At 45.6% G+C, this 23,195-nt stretch overlaps 1 protein-coding gene across 1 annotated transcript; it reads right to left on the bottom strand.

The window, feature by feature from the left end:
* Positions 1-4,088: 4,088 nt before the first annotated feature.
* On the bottom strand, positions 4,089-13,586 carry dis3l (DIS3 like exosome 3'-5' exoribonuclease). Its single transcript, XM_036543801.1, has 17 exons — positions 13,340-13,586; positions 12,418-12,571; positions 10,517-10,645; positions 10,233-10,368; positions 9,747-9,914; positions 9,358-9,436; positions 9,086-9,259; positions 8,561-8,730; positions 8,204-8,365; positions 7,798-8,045; positions 7,608-7,700; positions 6,767-7,294; positions 6,251-6,405; positions 5,769-5,947; positions 5,482-5,627; positions 5,051-5,222; positions 4,089-4,740 (listed from the first exon to the last, which is right to left on the bottom strand). The coding sequence occupies exons 1-17, from the start codon at positions 13,467-13,469 to the stop codon at positions 4,408-4,410; spliced, it is 3,156 nt and encodes a 1,051-aa protein (XP_036399694.1). The 5' UTR covers positions 13,470-13,586; the 3' UTR covers positions 4,089-4,407.
* Positions 13,587-23,195: the final 9,609 nt, after the last annotated feature.

Raw genomic sequence — 23,195 nt, 5'->3', positions numbered from 1 at the left:
CTCCATCTGCACCGGCCTCCCCAATTCCCCACCCCACAAGCCCCCCCCCCCCGCCCCCCAAGCGCTGAGGGTGCCTGCCAGCATTCCCCTGACGGCATGAGTGATATGAATGGCTTTGGAAGCTAGAAAAGACTGAATAGCTACCCAAGGCCTGAGTCTGTCCTGAGAGAAATTTCAACTCTGGCCCAATAATCAGGAATGCAGAGGTTTTTAAGACGGGTGGCTAAGCGGGTGCGATGAGAGTACACCCTGACATGTGGGGGTACGGACCCCCTGCACCACCATTCGCCACCAAGGAGAAGGGCTTTCTTTATGCTTTTCCTTATGTAATTCATTCGTTATGTTTACTTCGCCACTTTTGTTTTTATCTCTTCCTATTTTTTTCATCCTTCTGTGCATCTTTCTGTTTGTCCCTATCCCTGTCTCTCTGTCCCACAGACACTGTTTGGACTTCCTGTTCTTTTGCTCTGCTTTTTCCATTGCTCTTTCTCCTCTTTCCTGATCCACCTACTGAAGCACAACCATCAACACATCGTCTCTGTCTCTATCAGGTTGATCTCTTCTTTTTCTTCCCTCTCACTTTCTTCGTTATCACCCCATAACCCCTTTCCTCTGCAGCCATTTCCCGAGGTCCCTGATTTCCCTCCCCCGTCTTTCTTAGTTCCGCTGCACACTGCCATTCCTTCTCCATGTCATGACACTGCCATGTTCTCCCAGGCTTTCCTTCATTGCTCCCTCTCCTCATCTCCCCTCCATTCACACTTTCCCTCCCCCTCTCTTCTTCCCACGCTCCTCTTTTCCTTCATGGTGTCCCTCTCTCACACAGCTCGCACCATTCACCTGTCTCCTTCTCCATGCCCTCTTTGTCCTTCCCCAACTTTCTCTACATCCCTCTCTTTCTCCATGGCCTCCCTCTGTTCCCTCTCTCCCCTCCAGCTACAATCCTCTGCATCTTACTCTGTCCTTCTCCTCTCTCTCAACATGTCCTCCCCCTCTCCCTGCCTCTCTGACCTCATACCCTCCAAGTTCTGCACTAGTGCTGATTCCATTTCCACTCGCTGGGTTCTCACTCCCACCTTTACCTGCAGCCTCTTCATCCTGCTCTACCCTCCCCCAGCACCTTCCTCTCATTCATCCTCTCCTCTTTTTCTTCTCCCTGCTCCCTCCCTCTCTCTTTCCCTGTTAGCTGTGTCTCCTGCACCCCCCCCCCCACCCCTTTCCCTTCTTGTCAAAAAAGAGCAGTCAAGGTGGTCTGAATGTCTTGGTTTTAGGCTAAATAGCAAAGAATCTGGCAAACTTCCACCAGGTCTGGCTTTAATTTCGGAACCGATTCAAACCTGAACCAGCTAGCACATCCAATCCTTTCATGCTACAGATAATGAGTCTTTGTAATGCCTTCAAGTTCAAAGTCATATTGCTACACAGAGTAGTAACAAATGGCTACTATTTGGTAAACAGGCCTTTGTGATGAAAAAGTCATAGGCCGACTAGCATTGCACACATAAATTAACATTAAATATTGATTCACATTTACCGTACCCCCAAATGTTTCTCTCACGTGATGCATAGGCATCAACTTTTTCTGTCATCTGATGAAACACATTACTATACTTCTTGTACTTCAGTATGTTTCATTTTCACTGTGATGTCATCAGATGCATTTATGTGATATAATTCAACATCTGTGACTCATGGTCCAAAAAGTGACCAGTGTGATTATGATGCATGTTCAGATGTGATCAAAACTTCTTCTTATCTTTGTAAATCACGCGAGGTAAAAACGTCTGCCAAATGACAAAAATGTCAATTTAAAAGCACATACCAGTCACTGACGCCATGCATTAGTTGTGTAAGATCACAAACAGCAAATAAATTGATTTTACGTTAGGCTCTGGCGATTTAATATTACATATTTGATACTATATTGCAACTTACACCAAAACTGCTTTTTCCCTATCACTCTATCTGTAGAACATAACAGAAGGCCATTCAGTAAGAGCTACTTTCTTTTACCCCACTGTTTGCGTTCATTATGACGTCATTATATAACTTATGTGGTGCAATGCATCTTAGAGCTGTTGTTCGTTTTCAGCATCTATTTATAACAGTGATATTATGGTCTCGTCGGAATTAACATCTGCATTAACGAAAGACGTTAAATAGACTTTTCGTATTTCATTCTTTGCATTTTAACACAGACGCTAACAATATTTTACAACCTACCCCCAAACAAGATTTCTTTCTCATGCAATGCGTGAGCGCCAGCTTTTCTCTAGCATCTAGTGGAGAAGCGGTCCTCTGTAATAAGTGATAAGTTTGTTGTGTCCTATATTAGCCAAATCTGTTTAACGTTTGTGACGTTAAGATGTAAGTTCAATCACGTCGTTAAGTTATCAACCCGTAATAGACGGTTGTTTGTTGTTTGAAGTTGTTTGTTTCATTCTATCGCCAGGCAGCTCCGGCATTGTAACTTTGATATTCAATTTCCTCGATGGTCACATGACTTCTGCATTGTTACACACATCACACTACTTTTTGCTGTATAACCAGTGTTATGCTTTCTAGGTAGAACATTCGCCTTAACAAAATAACACACTTTGTATAACTAATGCCCGATTTGATTCGTAATGTATGTATGCATAATATCATACAGTAGCGAATTAAATGTTTAATAATAAGATTCGACTATTTAATGAAACCTACCCCAAAACGAGATTTTTTGTGCATTCCACACAGCGTCTACTGTTTCCTAACGCAGGATTATTCTTCTTCAATGGAAATACAAGGTGTCTCACATTGCCTTATATTACAGAAATCTTCACTGTGACATCTTTAATCTGGATTCACCTTCACTGTGACATCACAATAAAGCTAACTTACATGGCAGCGTCTTAACAATTTCTTAGCGGCTTAAACATTAGCTGTATCTGTTGAATCATTTTGATGTTATGATTCAACTAACACCTTTGAAGACATCTTACAGGTCCACCTAACTGCAGCGGCTGGCGAGGACCAGCCCGATGCGTGCCTCCTGGACATGCCCGGACATGATCGTGCCTTTAGTTCCACCGTCTTTGTGGTGCCTTGGGTGCACAGAGCACGTCTATATGTCGGCATTTCAAGCCATCCTAAAACCTTGCTCGCCATCAGTGCCTCTGGTCGGGGTTATTTCTGTCATATTAATTTTGGTACGAGTCATTAGGTTTTTATGATTTAGTATCGTCTCTGCTCTAAGCCTAAATTGTTTTTTTATGTCGCTCTGGATAAGACCGTCCGCTAAATGACTTTATGTAAATAGAGTAATTATGAACGTTTAAACCATTGCCTGTGACAGAAAGTTTAAAGTCTCAGACACCCTTACTCCCTTTCAGCCTGTTACTTCCTGTTAAATATCGCTATTCATTTCAGTTATGACACCCCCTGTTGGCCTGTTGTGAATTCGTTTGTTGTAGTCATCTCTACAAATAAACGCTTTAGCTCAAACAATTGCGAGCCGAGAAAGGCAAGTCCCCCCATCCCACTCACCGATGGTGGGCTGGTTGAGGGGAGCGGAGATGGGGGGTAGGGGTGGGGAGTGTTTCATAGCGTCACAAATATTTATTTTTCCCCAACACGGAAGCATCAGAAGGGCTACAGTATGTTTCAGATCCCAGAAAAGCCTGTTCAGATTGAAAGTCAGTGCTGATGTGTTTTGCTTTATGAGAGTGAACTGGGACACATTTTTTCAAGTTTTTCATGTATTTTAAAGTAATGTACAGGCAAAAGTTTCACAGTTGATCACACTTCCATTCTTCAGTGCGATTTTGCATTTTACAGTTAGTACAACAGCACTATAGTACTGAGACTAATATCATATCACATCTCCAGTTTGCAAAGGCCCCTGCTGTTAAACAACCCCACAGAGCAACTAGCTACCTCCCTGATAATACAGGTAATGTTTACACTTACAAAAATATACTATTGATAGAAACACAACACAGTGAATAAATGTTAAAAAAGATAAAAGAGGTCAGTGCTTCACTTGTAAAATATCCTGAGACCAAAGTGATTGTTTTAACAGAATAATGCTAGTAAAATGTGATGTGCTTTCTTCTTGTATCCCCAGATGAATTATCCAAAACATACTAATCAGCATGAAATGTTTCTTTTAAAATAAAACCTATTAGGCAGCATTAAGACTTGTTGAATACTTTTTCCCCAGTTTCTTCTGTGTTGGTTCAAGGTAGTTGTCCTTGCTTCCTGCCCTAGACAACAGATGCAATATCAGACCTCCTAACCAACCACTAGGTGTAAAACTGATCCAGGGTCAGTTATATAGGCAGCAAGTGCATCCACCTCCAACGGTGGATTGCAGTGCATGTCTTGTCCCATGAGTCTCTGTGGTTTTCCTGGGTCAGCAGGACAGAGTCAGGCAGTTGTGGTGCAGGTCTGTGGTTCTGGAGTCAGGTTCGGGTCTGACAGCGCCAGCTCCTGGATCTCCTGCAGGATGGTATAGAGGTTGGGCTTCTTGCTCTGCCGAAACTCCCTCTCCTCCCGGGACAGCTTGGGCGCCCCGGCCCGGCCCTCCGCCTCTCTCTGGGATGCCTCCTCTGCCCAGCGCACCACCTCCTGCACCAGCTCCGCCCTGCCCTGCCCCGCCTTCTGCGAGCCCGGCTCCACGGCCTCGTGCCGTAGGCTGCTGATCACCTCCAGACACAGGCGGTCCGCGTGGCAGCGAGACGACTGCACCGAGATGCGCACCTGCGGCCAGGAGGGAAGGGGTGAGAACCACGCACCAGCAACGGGAGGGTGTGGCTGCCCCAGCCCCGAAAGTGGAGCTAACATGAGGTATCAGTGCTTACCAGTACCCCATTATAGTGTTTTTGGCAGAGAGAAAAATATTTTGATTGGCTGATATGAGTCAGTGACTTACAGCACCTTGTAAAAGCTGTGTGTGTTTGCATGTATGTATTCTTCATAGATGATGTGGTGATGTGGTGGAACAGTGCGTGTGAGTGTATGAATGTGTAACGTGTATGTGTGTGAGTGTATGTGTTCTGGCTGAACTCACGGTGATGTGGTCGAACAGGCAGAAGGTGTGTGTGCCGGCGCTGGTGCTCGTGCTGATCCGGTCTGGGTGCCTCTGCAGCGAGCCGGACTGCCACTCACAGCTCCCGTCCGCCCTGACGCTTAACACCTGGCCATCTCGGTTCTTCAGGTACACCGCACCCTTCACCCCGTACCTGCAGAACGACAGACACAGCACACTGAACAAGTTCCGGGGAAGGGGTAAAGGGAGTCAGGGCTAGGATCGGGGGGTGAGAAAGGGCAGGGACCAGGGGTGAGAGAGGGCAGGGACTAGGGGTGAGAGAGGGCACGGACTAGGTGACCCAGGGCAGGAATTGAGGATGAGAGAGGGCAGGGATTGCGGGTGAGACAGTTCAGGAACTGTGGTGAGACAGGTACAGGGACTGGGGGTGAGAGAGGGGTACCGGAGCTTACCGGGGAATAAAGACCAGCATGCCGTTGGCCCGGATGGCATAGACTAGTGCGTCTGCTACACAGCGCTCGTCTGTCATTGGGTCTTTATCCTTGAAGTAGAGGCACTGGAAGAGCTCTGTGCTCTGCTTCTGAGCGTGCTGGGCCGCCTGCGGGGTCACACACGCGTGACATCACTCATCCGCTCAGCTGTCACCCTTATGCGGGGCATATTCTGACATGGTTCAGATCCAGCGGCTGTGTCCTATCTAGGACTTGAGCCTGTAACCTAACGGTCACGTTAGACTCACCCTGTTCTTGTCGTTGATGTGGTGTGCCAGTGCCTCCAGCTCCTTGTTACTGGCTGGTGCCTCCTTTGGCTCCACCTCTTTGTCCTTCTCAAGGGCGGCAGTGAGGAGGCGATGCACGATGACGTCGGCATAGCGACGGATTGGGGAGGTGAAGTGGGTGTAGCGGTCCAGAGCCAGACCTGAGCCAAACACAAAGACAGACAGACAGACACACAGACACAGACACAGACACAGACACACACACACACACACACACACACACACACACACACACCAGGAATAGTCAGAGGTATAGAGCAGTAAGATAAGCATATAGCCCCTGTAGGCACAAAAGCCAGCCTTAATCATAATGCTGCGAAGTGACTCTGTCCTTGTTCATGCAAGCATAATTTTAACCAAGATTAACAAATTAACACGAGTGAGTGACTTCACATCCTGAGGGAATTAATTCCTATCTGAAGTGAGCTGTTGGTAAATTGTACCATAGTGGTTGAACTGGTCCTGGGAACACGCCCCAGTGGAGAAGTACAGGGCGTTGGACATGGCCTGTGTGGCCATCATCCGCAACAGCCGGTTCACCAGTGGGTCCTGTGGGTCCACGGCCCGGTCCAGGGAGTCCGCCAGAGCCTTGTTGGACCTGCAGCCCCAACCCCGTCACACCGGCACAGACATGCCAGGATTACATGTTGGCAAGGTTGTAACAGACAGGTGTGTGATTACTGCAGAGATTTATTCTTACTCATACATCACTGACAGAGCTAAGGAAAGGTTTGTTTACCTTAAATGCCATTTACTTTATAGATGCTCTTTTCCAAGACAGCATTTTTACATATTATCCATATGTATGGCTCAATATTTACTGCAGTGTTTAAGGCATTCTGCTCAAGGCTGCAACAGTACTACCACCCAGAGAACTGAGCCTGCGACTCCACATTACGGCCTGTTCACCAGTGCTAAGCTGTGTGCTCAGCGTGAGCCTGTAGGGGGCAGTACTGCACCGTGTGTCAATGGTGAAGCCCCGGGCCTTGGCGCTGTCCATCAGCTGGTTGAAGAACTGCTGCCGGGGGGCAGGGTGGTGCCTCAGCAGCGCCTGGTGGGGGAAGCTCTCCTGGATCTTGCGTGCCACCCAGTGGTTGGCGTAGATCATGCACTCCGCCACCGTCTCGTGCACCTCCAGGGGCTGCCTGGGCACCAGGGCGGTGATGTTCCTGTCGGCGTCCAGCTGGGCCCGCACCTCCACGCCCTCCAGCTCCAGGGCTCCGCCCTCGTCCCTCCGGGCCCGCAGCTGCCGGGCCACGCGGGTCAGCGCCTCCAGCGCCCGGCAGAGCTCTGCCCGCTTCCTGCGGCGCTCGGCGGGGTCCAGAGGGGCGAGCTCCGGGACCTCGGCCCCCTCGTCCCCGTTCAGCAGGCTCTGGGCCAGCTCGTAGTGCAGCTGGTAGGAGGAGCGGATCAGCGTGCGCCCGAACCACACCTGCTGCACCGCCAGGGACTGTGCATCCAGCTGCCACAGCACGCTCATGGCATACCTGCAGACACAGCAGCACAGCTGAGCCTCAAGTGTGTACACATGTGTATAGGGTCCTCATGCGTGCACACACACACACTCAAACATGTGGACACAGACACAGCACACAAGGATACTTTCATATACAGATACACTTTCTCTCACACATACTCACAGATTAACAAACATACAAATTCTGATGGCAATCAACACTGCAAATACTACATTAGCTGCTCAGTAGCAGAAAACAGACATTGTCCCCACCGCCATCAGAGAGCAGTGTGAACCACTCCCTCCTGCACCCCTCACCCTGTCCAGCAGGGGGTGCCACCCACCTGTCCTTGCCGCCCAGCAGAGAGCACAGGTCTGCACTCAGCACGGAGGGCAGCATGTCGTAGCGCCGGTCAGCCAGGTAGTATGTGGTGGCCCTGAGTGTGGACACGAAAGAGTTAAATCTGAGGAACTGCTGGGTGTGTGACCGTCTGTGTCCCCCCTCATCCCCAACCTCTACCCTCCTTCCCTCACCTGGAGCGGGCCTCCAGGTCCGTAAGCGACCCCGCTCTGACGAAGTGAGTGACGTCCGCAATGTGGACGCCGAGCTCCAGTACCCCCCCGGGCAGGGTGCGTACGGACAGCGTGTCGTCCACGTCCTCGCAGCCCTTAGGGTCGATGCTGAACACCAGGCGAGTGTCCCTCAGGTCCCTCCGCGCCCCCACTTGGCCAGGCTCCACCTGCCAGGGGTTCTCCTGCGAATTCTGTGGCATCTCCCGCAACTAGACACAGATATGCGCATAAGAGTTACTGCTGCTATCATACTTAAATGTTCACTCAGCAAGTTCACCATTCTAGACTCCCCTCACAGATCTGGATCTATAACAACCACACACACACACACACACACACACACACACACTAATGCGGGCAGTCCCACCTGGGCCTCAGAGAAGGGAGGCACATGGATGCTGTTCTCAGTCAGGATGGTGTGGATTTCAGTCTCAAGCTCGCCCGCTTTCCCCAGCACCCTCACAAAGTGGCCGTTTGGATAGAGGGAGGTGCTGTCCCAGGAGTCCAAGCGCACGATTGCCCTGTGTCCCTGGCAGGGTGACACACACATACACACACAATTCAGCGTGCTGTGGCCTGCTCTGCAGCATTATTCACTTTCACATTTACTGTGCTTACAACTGTGCAACCTCTGCTTGCTGAATCACACTCTGTTTATGTGTGTCTGTATGCGAGCAAGTGTCTCCTTGTGTGTGTGAGTGTGTAAGTGTATATGTGTGTGTACCTGCAGGGCCTCAGCTTGCTGGGTGCTGATGCGGATCTTGGGCAGCCGGTAGTCCCACGGTATGACCAGGATGCGCTGGGAGCCATGGCTCTGAGACTGAACCTCCTCCCATGGGGGAAAGGTCACCACATAATCCCGCCAATTCCGCTGCAGAATGCCCACCACATAACCTGAGAGGAGGAGGGGGAAGCAGAGGGATGGAGACGGAGTGCGAGAGAGGGAGGGAGGGAGAGGGAGAGGGAAAGAAAGAGGGAGGGAGTTTGTGTAAGTGCAAAGGACATGCTAAAAGGCCTTTCACATACGTTACAAGCATGGTGTATGCATGTGAATACTGCAAATCAGAATTTAAAAGCCACTGAGGGTGAGGCAGCTGAGCCCAGCCTTTCTGACAGCATGCCATATCTTAAACAAGTTTCTCTTGACTCAATGGCGTCCTCTGCTGGCTGTCACATCAAACTTCTCCTCAATCCATCAACTTGTCAAAACGCCATACCAGCCAGAACATGAGTGCTGTTTTGTGGGTACCTGTGGGCATGGGCTGACTCTGCGGCTCCTCCGCCGCCTCGCCCTCCCCCTCCGTCAGCGCCGTATTGTGTCCCCGCCATTCTGCGCGCGGCAGGAGCTCCACCACCACCACGTCGCCGTGCACCGCGCGGTTCCGCAGCTTCACGCCGCACACCAGCACGTCGGTGTTCAGCTCTGCTGGGGAGAGGAGTCCGAGATCAGGGCAAAGGCACTGCGGCAGGGGGGCTGGTGCTGGCAACTTCCAAAACGGCACTACGCTAGCGAGGACGCACCTTCATTCTTATTGGTGGAACCCTCGACCCGAACGAAGGCCTCGCTCTGTGCCCTGTGCTTATTCACATTCAGAGTGCCCTGGAACGTGGAGGGGGGGAGGGGAAAGGAGAGGGACAGTCAGAAAGACAGTGAGAGAGAAAAGCGAGGATACAGAGAAACACAGGTAGAGAGAGGAAGAAGAACAGGGCGGGAGACAGAGAAGACACCATGAGCTTCCACACAGTGACCTAACCAAAGTTCCCCCCAATTCTGAGCTCTGACCCAAAACACAGTTCTTGTGAGAGCAAAATGCATTCATCCTGCCATCTTCCATTTCATAGCCCACTGGAGAGCGACGCTACCAAATTTCACACCCCGCCTCCTCCCAGCACCTCTCACACACACGTACCTGCAGGTACCGGCCCGACTTGATCCCCGCCTCCAGGACCTCGGGGGGGAGGTGCTCGGCATACTCCCGCTCCTGGCCCTCGCTCTCCCGCTCCTGTAGAGCCTGAGAGATGGAGCTGTGCAGCTCCAGCGCCCCCTGCAGGTCTGGCCAGAAACTCTGCAGGTACTCCTGCCAACCGGGGAGACAGGATGCTGCTATCACACAGCAATAGCGAAGCAGCACGTACACCTGACCACACACAAAACACAACATACACAACTCATATCGCACAACACACACACCAGCACACACCTCATAAAACACAACACACACATCGCACAACAGCTCACACTTCATAAAACACAACACACACATCGCACAACAGCTCACACTTCATAAAACACAACACACACAACACAGCAGACACCACACAAAACAGCGGACACCTCACAACACGAAAACAAGACAACACAGCCGACCCCAGCACACACACAGCAGTGCGGGTACCTGTGTGGAGATGACATAAACGCCGCTTTTCAGACTGCTGTACTCGCTCACGGCAGCAGGGTCCTCAGTGATCATCACTACCGGCTTCAGCCCTGCCAGGTGATCGTAGTACCACACCGCTGCGTGATACACACATCTGCAACAACACACGCCCCACACAACTGTCAATCACATGTAGGTGAGTACACAACCCCACACCTGACAGCATACTGCCAGTTCCAGGTCTGTTAAGACTCACGCAGGAAACTCATCCGTGCCTTTATTAATTCGTAAATCCCACTGACCTTGTCTGCCACTTGTCCTGGGCCTCGCCCTGCTCCCTGGGACAGTAGGCGTACTGCTGGAACTCATTGCAGAAGAGCACGCAGTCATGCCGGGGGTCCTTCAGAAGACTGCGCAGTCGGTTGTACTGTCTACGCAGCACAAATCAGAAAGACAGACGGTCAAAACCAGCCTCAGGCTGTTTACTCCCAGAAATCTGTCTTTGTTCAAATCTACTGCTCTTTTCCCAAAATTATGATACATGTCATTTCATGCTGGTGAGCCCAAAGTAAGAGAGCATGTGTTGAAATTCAGCTGAGCAGCGCCATCTATTGGCAGAAAGTGACCCCAACTGCCTTTGCGATTTGCAGTGTTTACATATTTGAATTCAGGCAGGTTTCATTTTCGAACACACCTGGATTAGAAACAGAGGAAAGTGCAAAAGATGTGTGGCAATTCAAGTATGTCTGAGCCATTTTACATGAAGCAGTTCCAAACAGTATGCAGAACAATTCACAGTTTACTTTAGTGCCCAACGCAGCACGCACTGCACAGCTCACAGTTCCTGCAGCAGCACTTCAACAGCCTGACCAGAACAGATCCCTCACGCCATTTTTGATTTCCCCCTAGCCCTGTAGCTTCACAGCCGATACATCTTCAAACTTTAGTGACACCTCTAGGAAAATTAAAAACTAAGGTGTGGAGGCTGCACTGACACAACGTCCTTCTGGCTTATTGACAGGGTCCTTGGAGAGCAATACTGACATGGCCTCACAGAGCAGCTAAAAATACAGAAAGCAAAAAAAAAAAAAAAAAAAGGTGTTAAGCTTGTGTCTCTGACTCAGCGATTTGCACAAGGATCCCCTGTGTGAAGGAGGCAGGGGAGCACTATAATTACCTGTGCAGAGAGGTATCAGTGCACCTTTGCCCTGGTACAACCAATTTTACTGTAATATGAAGCCCTGTCGCATTAACGATGCAACACTGTACTGCAAGCAAAAAACAAACAAACAAAAAAAAAAAACACCCCAAACAAGCATAAATGCACCACCCTGCCCTGTGGGACTTACAATTACACTGTTCATCGCATTTGTCAGGAATAATGTTTGCGGAATAATTCATGGTGTATAATGAAAGAAGTTCAGGGGCACGGTTTGGCACGTAGTTGGTGCAGGGGTGTGACAGACGGAGGCATATTCATGCGCTGTTTTCGTCTCTCTCTAAAGGGCCAGTCTTTGTTGCGCTGCTTCAGCAAACAAAATTATAATGAGGTGGTGGAGATGAATCTGCCAGGAACGCGCTCTTTAGCCCAGACAATACGCTCTGACCTCCTCCGAACAGTGTCCGTTACACTTCTGGGCAATCGCCCAGCTCAGTGCTGTTTCTGCCTCGTTTCTTTCCTATTCCTAACAAACCATTCACTAGTCTCAGGGACCAACCCACACACCGTCTCAAAAATCACTTCAGATGTACAACTCCACTATGAACACTATGCATAATTCGACAATCGTTCCTTGCACTACCTTAATTTTTGCATCTGAACTTTGGTTAGAAGGTGTGTGAAGCTTCATGAAATCCACAATAGGTGCACTAACCAAGTTCTAGTGCTCACCGACTCCTATGAGCCAACGAAGACTCTCGTAGTAAAACAGTAAACTGAGTATTGGACTGCAGTTCTGCATACTCTCTGGAACTGCTTTATTTAAAATGGCTCAGACATGTAAGAGTCGCCACATATCTTCTGCACTTTCCTCTGTTTTTAATCCATGTTGTTTTGAATCCATGTATGTTCAGAAAGGGAACCTGCTGAAAATTAGCGAGACAGCAAGTGAGGTAACACGTGGTAACTCCACCAGTTGGGGGGTTCGCGAAGCCTTGCTCTCCCATCACTTGCAGGTTGGGCAGAGGAGGATCTGTATTTTACCTGCGTCCGCGGCTGTGCTGGACTGCTTGGCACGCCGTCTGAGTGAACACGATCCCTCGCAGTTCTCTGAACTCCAGCACCTCCAGGAAGTCCCGAACCACCCCGGCGTCTGGCACTACATAGTGAGTTGCATCCGCAGACAGGACCTTACCTTCTGAAGAAGACAGAGGGATCATGGAGGAAGAACATTCATTAGCTTAAACAGCGCAATGCACACGACAGCAGCAGTGATGACTCCACAAATTGAATATGGACGGATATTTTGGCGACACCATTAAAATGAATTAATAAGAGCATACAGTTACATTAAATACCCATAGTAAAATATAGGTAATGTTCTTTATTTATTCTTATTTATATACAGACCCCCTTACACAGAGTAACGCAGCATAGCCCAAATAGCCCCACTCACATAGATGGATATTGCGATTCATATTATGTTGCTAGCTGACTTACACCAGCGCTACCCCGCACAGGATCTGAATTAAATTCTGAATACACACAGATAACATGGACATACCATTTAATACCAAAGTAGCTTCAAAGCTGGCTTGCTAGATAAACATATAAACATCACGAAATCAGTTATTATAAGTTAGCTTACTAGCTAATTAATGCGGCGCGCGATATGTTCAATGCCCAAACGTCAACAAGCGGAAGAAAGAAAGTGGGTTTTCTTCTGTGAGAAACCGAGGACTGGGTGTATTCATTTATACAACTGTAAAAACATAAAAATCCGCCTCATAACATGAAGACGAGAGGAAAGACACCAGAACTTGCTAGCTAGCTGGTTGGCTAATCTTACTAGCTAACTTGCTAGCTAGCTGCCTTGAAGTATGAAATAGAGTTGTTTCAAATAGAGGAATACACGTGGTGTAATTAATTCTAACATCCATTTTGTCTATGTTAAAAAGAGAATTACCATTGGTACAATCCGCTTGACAGAGAGCGCTGAAACATGGAATATGTTCTCTCAAATAGTGCTCACGAACTACCCGAACTTTCCGCCCACGCGAACTCTTTAGGTGCAGAATTTTCTCTGTCTTTATCATCGTCTCGTGTATCTATATAACGAATCGTTTGGACAGCAATTTAGACCATCTATATAATATTGGCGTGAAATGCCCATTCCAAAGACAACATGACAGCCTAGCAAATCGAAAACATTTATTTTCATGACCTGGAAGGAATGCAGGCGCTGACACTACGTCACAGGAAATCGTTCGTTACAACGCAAAAATCCGATAAATGATCAATATCATTGATCTGTATCTGTGTCTGTGATATGCTCAGATCATTGGCCGCGGTTCGCGGTTAGCTTCCAACTCTGCTTACTTTATAGACTTTTGTGATCATCCTACCGAACCCTTAGTTATCCCCATTTATTATAGGCTACGAGAGGAAAAAAGGTGTTTTTAAGGGTTGGTGTTTTAGTCACTGACTTTTCATAAGCGTTTCTTAAGAGGTAATACTATTTGGGGTACTGTGATTGCATTGCATTGACTTTCTAGGATGCATTTAAAATGTTGAACGGTCCTTGTCCGGTTGTCGGAACACTCCACTTTTTCTGAAGTCCACCTGCTGATTAAGTAATAATCGGTGTGCTCGTGCTATTTGCTCCCCTCCGTCATCCAAACGTTGTTCATGGGCACGTAATATCCTGTCCTTTCAACAGCTTTACAAATCCTGTGCTGAGGATGGATGCAAAAATGCCAATAGTGTGATTTTATATTGTAAATGCACATAAGCTGTAAAAAGAAGACCAGAAACCAAATCAAAAGGAGAACATGTTACTTAAAATTCGTTGATGTTGGGTGTTATAGTGTGATACTTACCATTGCTATAGACCTGTTGTTACCTAGTTACAAGTTACAAGGTCTTGATATTCTTCAGAGTATACAACGTCCCTTTTAACTTGACAACTTAACCTGATCTGACGTCACGGCTGTTTAAAATGGGCCGCGCACTACAGGCAGCAGAGCAGATGCGGACACCGAGAGATGAGGATATATCTACGCGCGCTGTTAACGCAATATCACTGCAAAAAGTGAAAAAAGATTTAGTCACTTTTCAAAAAGATATATATTGCAACAGTTACTCAGGTAAACACTTAAAGCTACAGGACCGGAAAAAGCGGCCCTAGCTAGCAATTAAAGTATTTTTGACGAAGTGTTGCAATATCTGAAGCCACGAACATACGCTACTGTGAGCAGGTGTTGAAAAGGTATGTTTATTCTCATGAGGGCTCATGTCATTGCAATATTGTAATGCTTTGTTTTGGTGCTATGGTTTGTATTCCGTTGATGCATTGCTGTTTTTCTCACGCCGAATAAGTTTGGCATCCCCCGGAGTGTGCGCGTGTTCACAGAGCTGCCGGTTTTTTCCGTTGAATATAGCGCATTATAACCGTCAACTTTTCTGGAAACCTGAAAATTAGATATACAGTATGGTTATGTGCTTTAACAGATCCTTGGGTACGGTGTACAAATAACTGCATCAAGTTTCACGCTACCTGTGTCCTTCAGGTCATTAGTCATTTGTCTATAATATTTTCGACCACTGCGTAGCCTACATCTCCTCTGATGCTGGATAACCTTTCACAGCTGTGTTCATTAGCCATAATAAAGTTGCACAGGGAAACACATTACTAAAAGTTAGATAGCTGTAATGAAATATTATTTGGGTGATTTGCCGAAATTAGCAGAGAGCAAGACGGACTTAAATGCTTTTCCCAAAGCGATGCTAATCAGCGCATTTTTGGAATCCGCAGAATAATCTTAAATAATGTCATATTGGTATACTAATATCATCATCAACAGCATCCATTAGCCATAATGGCGTGATGTTCAAGTCACGCAGTTGTGGAGGTATTCGAGCTGTAGTTTGAAGATACTTGTCAAACCCTGTCAGTTTTGCCTATTCTGTTCATCATGTCCATTCATTCAGTGAAAAGGAACGGGGGAGAGCACATCCACAAGACAGTTGAGTGCTTACAAGAATATATCATCTGTGTCCTAAATTGATTATGCAAGATGATTAATTTCACCGATTCAGTTCAATAATTCTCAGTCCACATAACATTTATTTCACTTTGTAATATATCACTATTAATGATCGTAATGTGCTTTGAATTGTCCATAACCAAGTGGTGAAAGTAATCTGCACTACTTTCTCAAGCAATAAAATCATACCAGGATGGTCATAACATTAATTGCAGCGCCCCATCTGGGACGAAGATTAGGCATATTGTACAAACTTCTTTCTGCTTGTCTACATCGATTGACGTTAAACGTGGACGCTGCTAAGAGGATATGGAGCCGCTGTCATCGAAATGGAATATTTTGAAACACTCTGGAGAGCAATACAGCGCTTCATCCACCGCATTAATTGAAACATCATAAACCTTATCCAAAGTTTAATTGCACTCTTCCGACAGGAATAGATTTCCCCAGTGTCGTCATTAAGTCTCAGAAGAAACGAACAACCTTATTTAAAACTATAACTAGTTTGAAGTGGCCACAGAGGCTGCAATTTAAAATAAGGGCACGGCGAAATAGAATATGGAGATTAAGGTGAAGTATCTCTCCTATTAATCGAGACGCACTCAATCTCTAATATTTCGTTCCACATTTACTTGAAGTTATATTCCATGAGATTTTCTCCCTGGGAATACAGCACGCTTTTTGCAGAGCACGTTGAGTTTGCTAACCTGACTATGCAGAGGGCTTTTGTGCCTTAGCCGATCTGAAAGCGATAGTAGTTTGTTGACGCTGATTAAATTGGACAGAAGGTTCACCGGTATCTCTGATAAGGTCAGTGCTTGTCCTTCAAGGCTGAGCCGGTGGACTTGGAAGGAACGGCATCACTATTGATCTTCTGATTGCATTTTATAAGTAAATCGCCTACAAATGCAGCGCATTGGGAAGGGCAGGCAGCGCTGACGTCTCTGCCACCAGGAGGAGACAGCGAGCAAGCAGCGTGGCGCAAGCCATCAGGTTGAAATGAGTGGGGCACGTCTGTTTACGTAATTAAAATGTCTATTTTTGTTATAGATTAAAAGAAAGTAGCGAAAACAGCATGGGAATGATCCAGAGCCTATCGTGACCTCAAAAGGTTTTAAGATTTTCAGTTGCTTTGTATTAAGAGAGAATCAATTACAACGAAAAACTCTGTGAAATTACATCCATTTAATAAATATTTTCTGCTCCATTTTAGAATGACTCAATTTGCCAGAGGAAAAAACAACAGCAACACTCAGTCGAGTTTTGTGTGCTTGGAAGTGTTCTTGCCTCCTCTACCCAGCACTGGGGGAGACTCCTAGGCTTTTTAGGTTGTCTGGAGCGAGAGGTCTGTCATGTTAGTGGTGGGTTAATTATGTCCCAGGGGTCACTGTGTGTTCTTTTTTGCTGTTTCTCTGAAAGCTGCCCCTGCATCTTTGACAGAGGAGGGTGGCAACAATTGTCATTAAGCACATTGCTGGAGAATGGCTCTGAGGACGCACAGGTCCACATTGACTGCCTGGGAAAATAAGATTTCACCGCATTGGTGAAGGTGTGGAAAGTCGTGCATCTTTGAGCAGGCAGTATGTTTCAAGCAAAGAAGCAGAGCCAGATTGTTTCATTGTTCCATGGCAGCTGATCCATAGCTTTTTCAGTCTGCTGCAAACCCAGAAAACGTGATTTGGAGGCTGAAGTGGAGCGGGTAATTGAGTCTCTCCGAAGAATTCTCAAAGTGTTCCTGCCGGAGTGTGTGAATCAGCCCACTGTAACAGTCATTGTTTGTGAATTGTCTTTACGTTAGTCTGGGTGGCTTTCAGGGTAAGGTCACAGTGACACGCCACTAGTGTTTGGGTCTCTTTTGTGACAGCGAGAGAGAAGGCTGTGTTTTGTATATTGTGACATCATAAACACCACAGGGAATGGGTTCCATCTTCTCTCGGCTCCTTTGTCACCTTTGCTGGTCCACATCTAGATAACCTGCTCCATTTCCCTCAACCAGGGAAGATGTGGATAGCCTCATACCAGACCCCAGATGAATGCCGCCATGTTGATCCACCTAAAATATGAGAGCAGTGGGGAACAAATGTTAGTGTAATATAACTTTTTGAAAATGTATAAAAGATTTCCAGTTTCTGTTATGTGATTTTTTGCATGTCATTGAATTTATGGTTAAGTGACCGGCACTGGAAATTACAGTTCACGTGGATATGCATTAAAACAGCTTACATCCAAGTGACATTAATTCATTTATACATCATTAATTAATCTATACATTATTAATTTTTTAAATAATATTGTATATATTTTGGCATGTCAGAAATATATTTAAATGTGTTTTTTTTAAGAGCCTTTTAAACCAAGTTTATCTACTGTGTTGGCCCTCTTGCCAGGTGCCAGTCTGATACATTGCCATACTGTAGGATGTGTGCTGTAATGAAATGGAGTGGCAGGTCAGTTTTCCTTGTTCTCTGTGTGGACCGGAGGGAGAGGCCCATTTCCTGTGTATTGTTGCGGAATCATTAACTGCATTGTGGCAATCTGTCATGGAGGCATTTGTCATAACTGTGCTTTGGCAATACAGTAATGCAGCGTTTGTTCATGATACAAGAACGCAGGCTTTTAGGCTGATTAAACAGCTTTCTCTTTTTAAAGATGTTCATTATTCAACTCTGTTTAGTTTTAAAAATAAAATAATGGCTTATTCCCTCGAGGCAGTCTGTAAATCAATGTTATGGCACCAAAAAATATAATCATATTTGAGTATTCTAAATACACAGAAGGGGTTGTTGAATCTCTGTTCGGTGTTTCAGATGATAGCCAGCGGCATGTCAACGGCAATGTAAATAATTCAGGATCTCTGCATCTCTGAAGATTTCAGTCCTAACTATCTGTGCTACATATATTAAATACCATGAATGGTATAAAATTCTCTTAATTCAACTCCTAATTCATGGCTGCTGATTACAGGACAGACCTGCATCAGATCTATCGTCTCACTTTGTGCACAGTGCACTACAGTGTCACAATATGATGAATGGATTGGATGGATTCTTTAAAATATTGAGATTGAAAATTAAAACCTACGCTTTTCTGCCTAGATAAAATATGAAGCTCTTCTAGTGCACTGGATCATGTCTGATTTTTCTTCTTTTTTTTTTTTTTTAAGAAAACATTGACGTTCATTTAACCACCCGCATATGTTTTAACCATGCATTAAATGTGAAGCATGCATTTAGCTCAGTGTTAAGATACTTTTGAATCACCTGGCATTCTTCTCTGTTGCCCAATAACCACACCTGTTTTTATGCCTGTCACTGTTGGAAATAGAAATGTCCAGAAATGTTAGGGGAAATTGTATTATATTCATTATATTTATACTGTGTAGATGAGTAACTCTTGATGTGTTCAATGACTTTAAAGGATAGTTTCAGTTGAGAGAAGATAGATGCTCTACATTATTAATACTACTAAGGGACAGAGTCAGTCTAACTTAAAAAAAAAATCTACTTAAAAAAATATTTTTGTGAATTTCAATCTCCCAAAATCAACATTTTGTGTTGGTATACTTTGTATAAGTAACGTTTGCTATTTTTTGTTCATTATGAATATTTGTGATTGTGAATATTAGTTAAGCAGTTAAACAGTTCTGAGGCCAGAAAATATTCACCTCTTCACTGATTTCAAAGGCACTTTGTACTTTTACTGCAGTTTAGCTTGCAAAGAATGTACACTTTTTGTCATGTAAAAAAAAAAAAACAAAACAAACTTCGCCTCTTTACACAACAAGGCAATATTGAAGATCATATTTGTTTTGCTTGTTTGCCTTTTTTCCTGCAGCTTTATTGCTGCTCCATGAGAGGGAGCCGAGCTTCAGATGTCTGTTGTCTTTGCTCAATACCCTCCTCGAGGCTAAGCGCAGTCGTGCTTTCATCTGTAGATTTTGCCGCTTTAGTGCCCACAGTTTACGGGCAAGTAGAGCTTTGTAACTGGAAACTTTTGGTAGGATCAATACATTTAATTACCTTGTGATTAATGAATGAGAGCTGGCTGTGAAATCCAGCTATTTTGAGCTCGAAGAAGCAAAACTAATGGTGTTCTGGAATAGACCACTCTGTATAGTTGTCTATAGCTGCTGCTTGGCAGGTATTGTGGCTATATACTCCTCATTGGGCATGACTCGCATGAAATGCTTATACTGTGTGACAGTGACACAGCAAGAAATGATCAGAATATTTCATGGTTGTATTGAAAACATTTTATTTATTTAAAAGCCTTTAATGTCTGTATTTTTAAACTGCATTCTTCAATGCCAGCACAAGCATTTTGGTTGCAATACACTGACCTGTGAAGACACAAGCATATTATTTTCAAAACAAAAACAAGAGCAACTGCACAAAGGCCATACTATAATTTCAAAGGTGGATATAAATGATGATCTGGAGAATTTTTGCAATCGAAATTTGAACTGATGCAAAGATGAACCATGTCAAAGAAAGTCAAACAGCACATAATGATGAAAAAAAAAAAAAAGAAATCCATTAAGGCTAAGAGCCCCAAGCTTAATATACTTTATGTACTGAATAACAAAGGGAGGAGAAGAAAGGCAGGATGGAATGCTTTAAAATGGTGCATTCGGGCACTTTGGCAGGAGAAGAAGCCTTTGCACCCATATGCACGCAGTTCGCGCGCACACGCACAGTTAGTTATATGCTTCCCTGGGATACAGTGTCAGCACAGAGCTGAACATGGTACTGTTCCAACTGTCACCAAGTGCAGGAGATGCCAGTGCACAGAACATGTGTAGTACTTGTGTGTGCCAAGACAGGGTTTTAGTAGGGCTGGCCCTGACAAAGGAAGAGCAGCAGTTTTGCGTGTGTGTGTGTGTGTGTGTGTGTGTTCGTGTTCGCTCGCGGAAGCATAAATTACAGCGCTATTAAGGAATTTCTGCCCTTCATATTTACCTGCAGGCTGCCCAATTACTGCCGGTGAGTTCTCTTCAAAAGAGTAATGGATCGAAACTCAGGGCGGTGGATGGATGGGAGGTCACGGCCGCACTCCATCACAGGAGCTTCTCTTTCTATCTGAATAAACGCGTCACTCGGAAAGGACGGAATTTAAATTAAAATACCTGAACCAGCAACTAATGCTGGATATTGAGGAAGGAACATTTCGTCCTGTAGAAAGACATTCAAGTCACGCACGTACACATGTGTGCACACACAATTTCTTCAAGCAGACAGTGAAGCAAAATTAAAGCAAGATTGATTTTACAGTAAATCCAAATTCATGCGGCATTTTTTGAGTTATACACGTGCAATATTATTTGCTGATCCAGGGAAACTTGCGTGAACTTGTAATTATCCTATGTCTTTATTAAAATATTCAGCTCAGTGTTTATGAAAGCAATTCAGTAACCGTATGTACCTTACTCAAAGGTGAAACAGTACATTGCCCCGCCTGGGACTGAACTGTGCAAGCTCTGCTTATCAATGCAGGACCTCAACCATCATAGCACCAAATCATTTGTGTTCTCAGATTACATGAGTGATATCAATGATTTCTAATTAGTGTTCTAGAGTTCTTCTTTAATGATATTAATCAATTGGCTGAAGGGTGTTTGCTGTGATGATTTTGAGAATGCTTGGTAAGATATGCTAGTAAAGATGATGTAGCAAATGGATTTTGGTTTACGCATACATTTAGAAAATGTTAACATAATGAAACTGACATTCTGGTCCCCCATCATATCCTTGCTAGTGTGTTCATGTGTAATTTCTTCTGAGTTTGAAGAAATGGAAATAAATGTCATTTTAACCTACAATGGGTCAGGAAAGTGCAGTTTTATTTTGCCTGCTGGTGAACATTTCCAGCAAAAATCCCAAATGAAATGGTTGCTCTGACCCTTGTTTTGCAGATTTAAGCTTCTTTTTCATGAACTGACTGATAGATGCTGTTTTAGTGAAACCCCAATTCACATTATACATTTAGCAATCACTCTGGAGCCATAGCAACCACTTTACGAAAAGTATAATATAAAATATGAAACTACAGCATGAGTACAGTTTTCTCTGTGAAGAGCCTATTCTTTTTTTGGCACCCATACTCTTATTTACATTTTGTTCTTCCAGAGAAAGTTGAGGTATTTTGAATTTTGCTCTTACCCTCTCTCTCTCCCTCCCACTCTGTCCTTTTCTTTATCTCTTTCTCTTTCCCCTCCTCTTTCTTCTCTCTCTCCCTCTCCCTTCCTCCTTCTCTCTCTCTGTTCCCTCGTGTGCCTCTGCATGGCTTGACTGCTGTTCTCTTCTTCATGTTCTGAGTCTCAGGCAGTCTCTTCTGAAAGCCCCCTGTCCCTGCAGGAGCTCTCTGCTTTGAAAGAGACACAGATTCACAGATGTTGATTCTCTCTCTCTCTCCCTCCCTCTCTCTCTCTCTCTCCGATCAATAAATGAGAAGCAGGTCATTTGGTTTACATCACCTCTGGGATCAAATCTCCTGGACCTTCTTTTGAGAACAACTAGAGTCTTGCGTGTCATTATAGGACTTCAGATGATTTAATTGAAAATTTGAATGCTATGTGATTGGACGTTGATTGGCACAATGTTTGTATTTGTGTCTTGAGGAGGGAAACAGGTGGTAAGGGCAGATTTTAAGCAGAATCATGGTCTATAGATGAGAGCAGCGAGGTGTGTGAATTAGGCACTCACTTGTGTCGGTCCAAATTGACAGAGCTGTCTGGGTGAGCAGGGGGTTTGTGGAGCGTTTAAAGGAGGGAAGACTGAAGCACATTAAAGGGCATTTATTTGAAAGATAATTATAATTGCACTGCAGATTATAAAGTAATACAGCCTCCTTATTTTATTTTGTGACATAGCAGACATTTTGCAATGTCCTTATCCACTTTTACATCAGTGGGAGATTAAAGTTTGGCTTGCATGGATTATTTTAAAAATGCATTTGAAAATAAGTCAAGGAAAGAGACTGTCTTACAAGTGTGGTAGTCTTATGACTGCAGCTATTGAAGTGTTGGCCCTTTATCAAATTCCCACCATTAAACTATCCTGATAATCATCCAATCTTATTTTTATTAGCTCCTCGCTAACATGCTCGAGTTAGTTATGCAGCCATCAGACAATGAAGTGCAGTTGGCCCTGCCAGAACACTGCGGAGGAATGGATCAGACGGGCGGGCAGGTATCTGACAGCACCCGATCCACAGGCAGCAGAAACCGCGCGGCAAGGCAAAATTTTTCCCAATAAACGAATCCCAGGATGCCGCTGTGCCAAGCCGCCGCCCCCAGAGAGCTCGCATGTGGTCCTCGCTTCTGGGGAGGGGGAGAAGTAGTGGGGCAGGTAGGGAGAGATGGGTGGGAGGACGGGGGGGGGGGGGGGACGGGGGGACGGGGACGGGGACGGGGGGGTTTCAGAGAAAGAGGGAAGAGAGAGAGAGGTGGGGGGATGATAGGAGGAAGGAGCGAGGGGGAGGATGGGGGCTAGAAAAAGAAGAGGTGGGGGAGGGGAAGTTGTGGATGGGGCAGAGAGAAAGATGGGGGTTAAAAGAGCAAGGTGGTGGATGGGGGAGATGGGGGACAGATCCACACTCTGCCATCGTCGCTGTCTGCCCATTAATGGATTTGTCAATTCTTTTCCCGTCCATCTTAATGACAAGCAGGTCTCTCCCAGGAATTATGTGACTTTTTACAAATACTGCTGACATGCCTGCTTACATCTGCCTATTATCGTCTGTGGAGTATTTACATAAACCTCAGCCCCCTGGGCCCCG

This window comes from Megalops cyprinoides, chromosome 13 (assembly GCF_013368585.1).
Source record: "Megalops cyprinoides isolate fMegCyp1 chromosome 13, fMegCyp1.pri, whole genome shotgun sequence".
NCBI lineage: Eukaryota > Metazoa > Chordata > Actinopteri > Elopiformes > Megalopidae > Megalops > Megalops cyprinoides.
The sequence above is the reverse complement of the archived record's forward strand: the minus strand, read 5'-3'. Positions and strand labels throughout refer to the sequence as shown.

Coding starts and splice junctions, on each gene's coding strand:
- dis3l (XM_036543801.1), bottom strand. CDS start 13,469: ATGATAAAGACAGAGAAAATTCTGCACCTAAAGAGTTCGCGTGGGCGG. Junction 9,915..10,232: donor TTTATGTCATCTCCACACAG/GTACCCGCACTG, acceptor CCCGGTTGGCAG/GAGTACCTGCAGAGTTTCTG. Junction 7,295..7,607: donor CTGCTGGGCGGCAAGGACAG/GTGGGTGGCACC, acceptor CTGTGTCTGCAG/GTATGCCATGAGCGTGCTGT.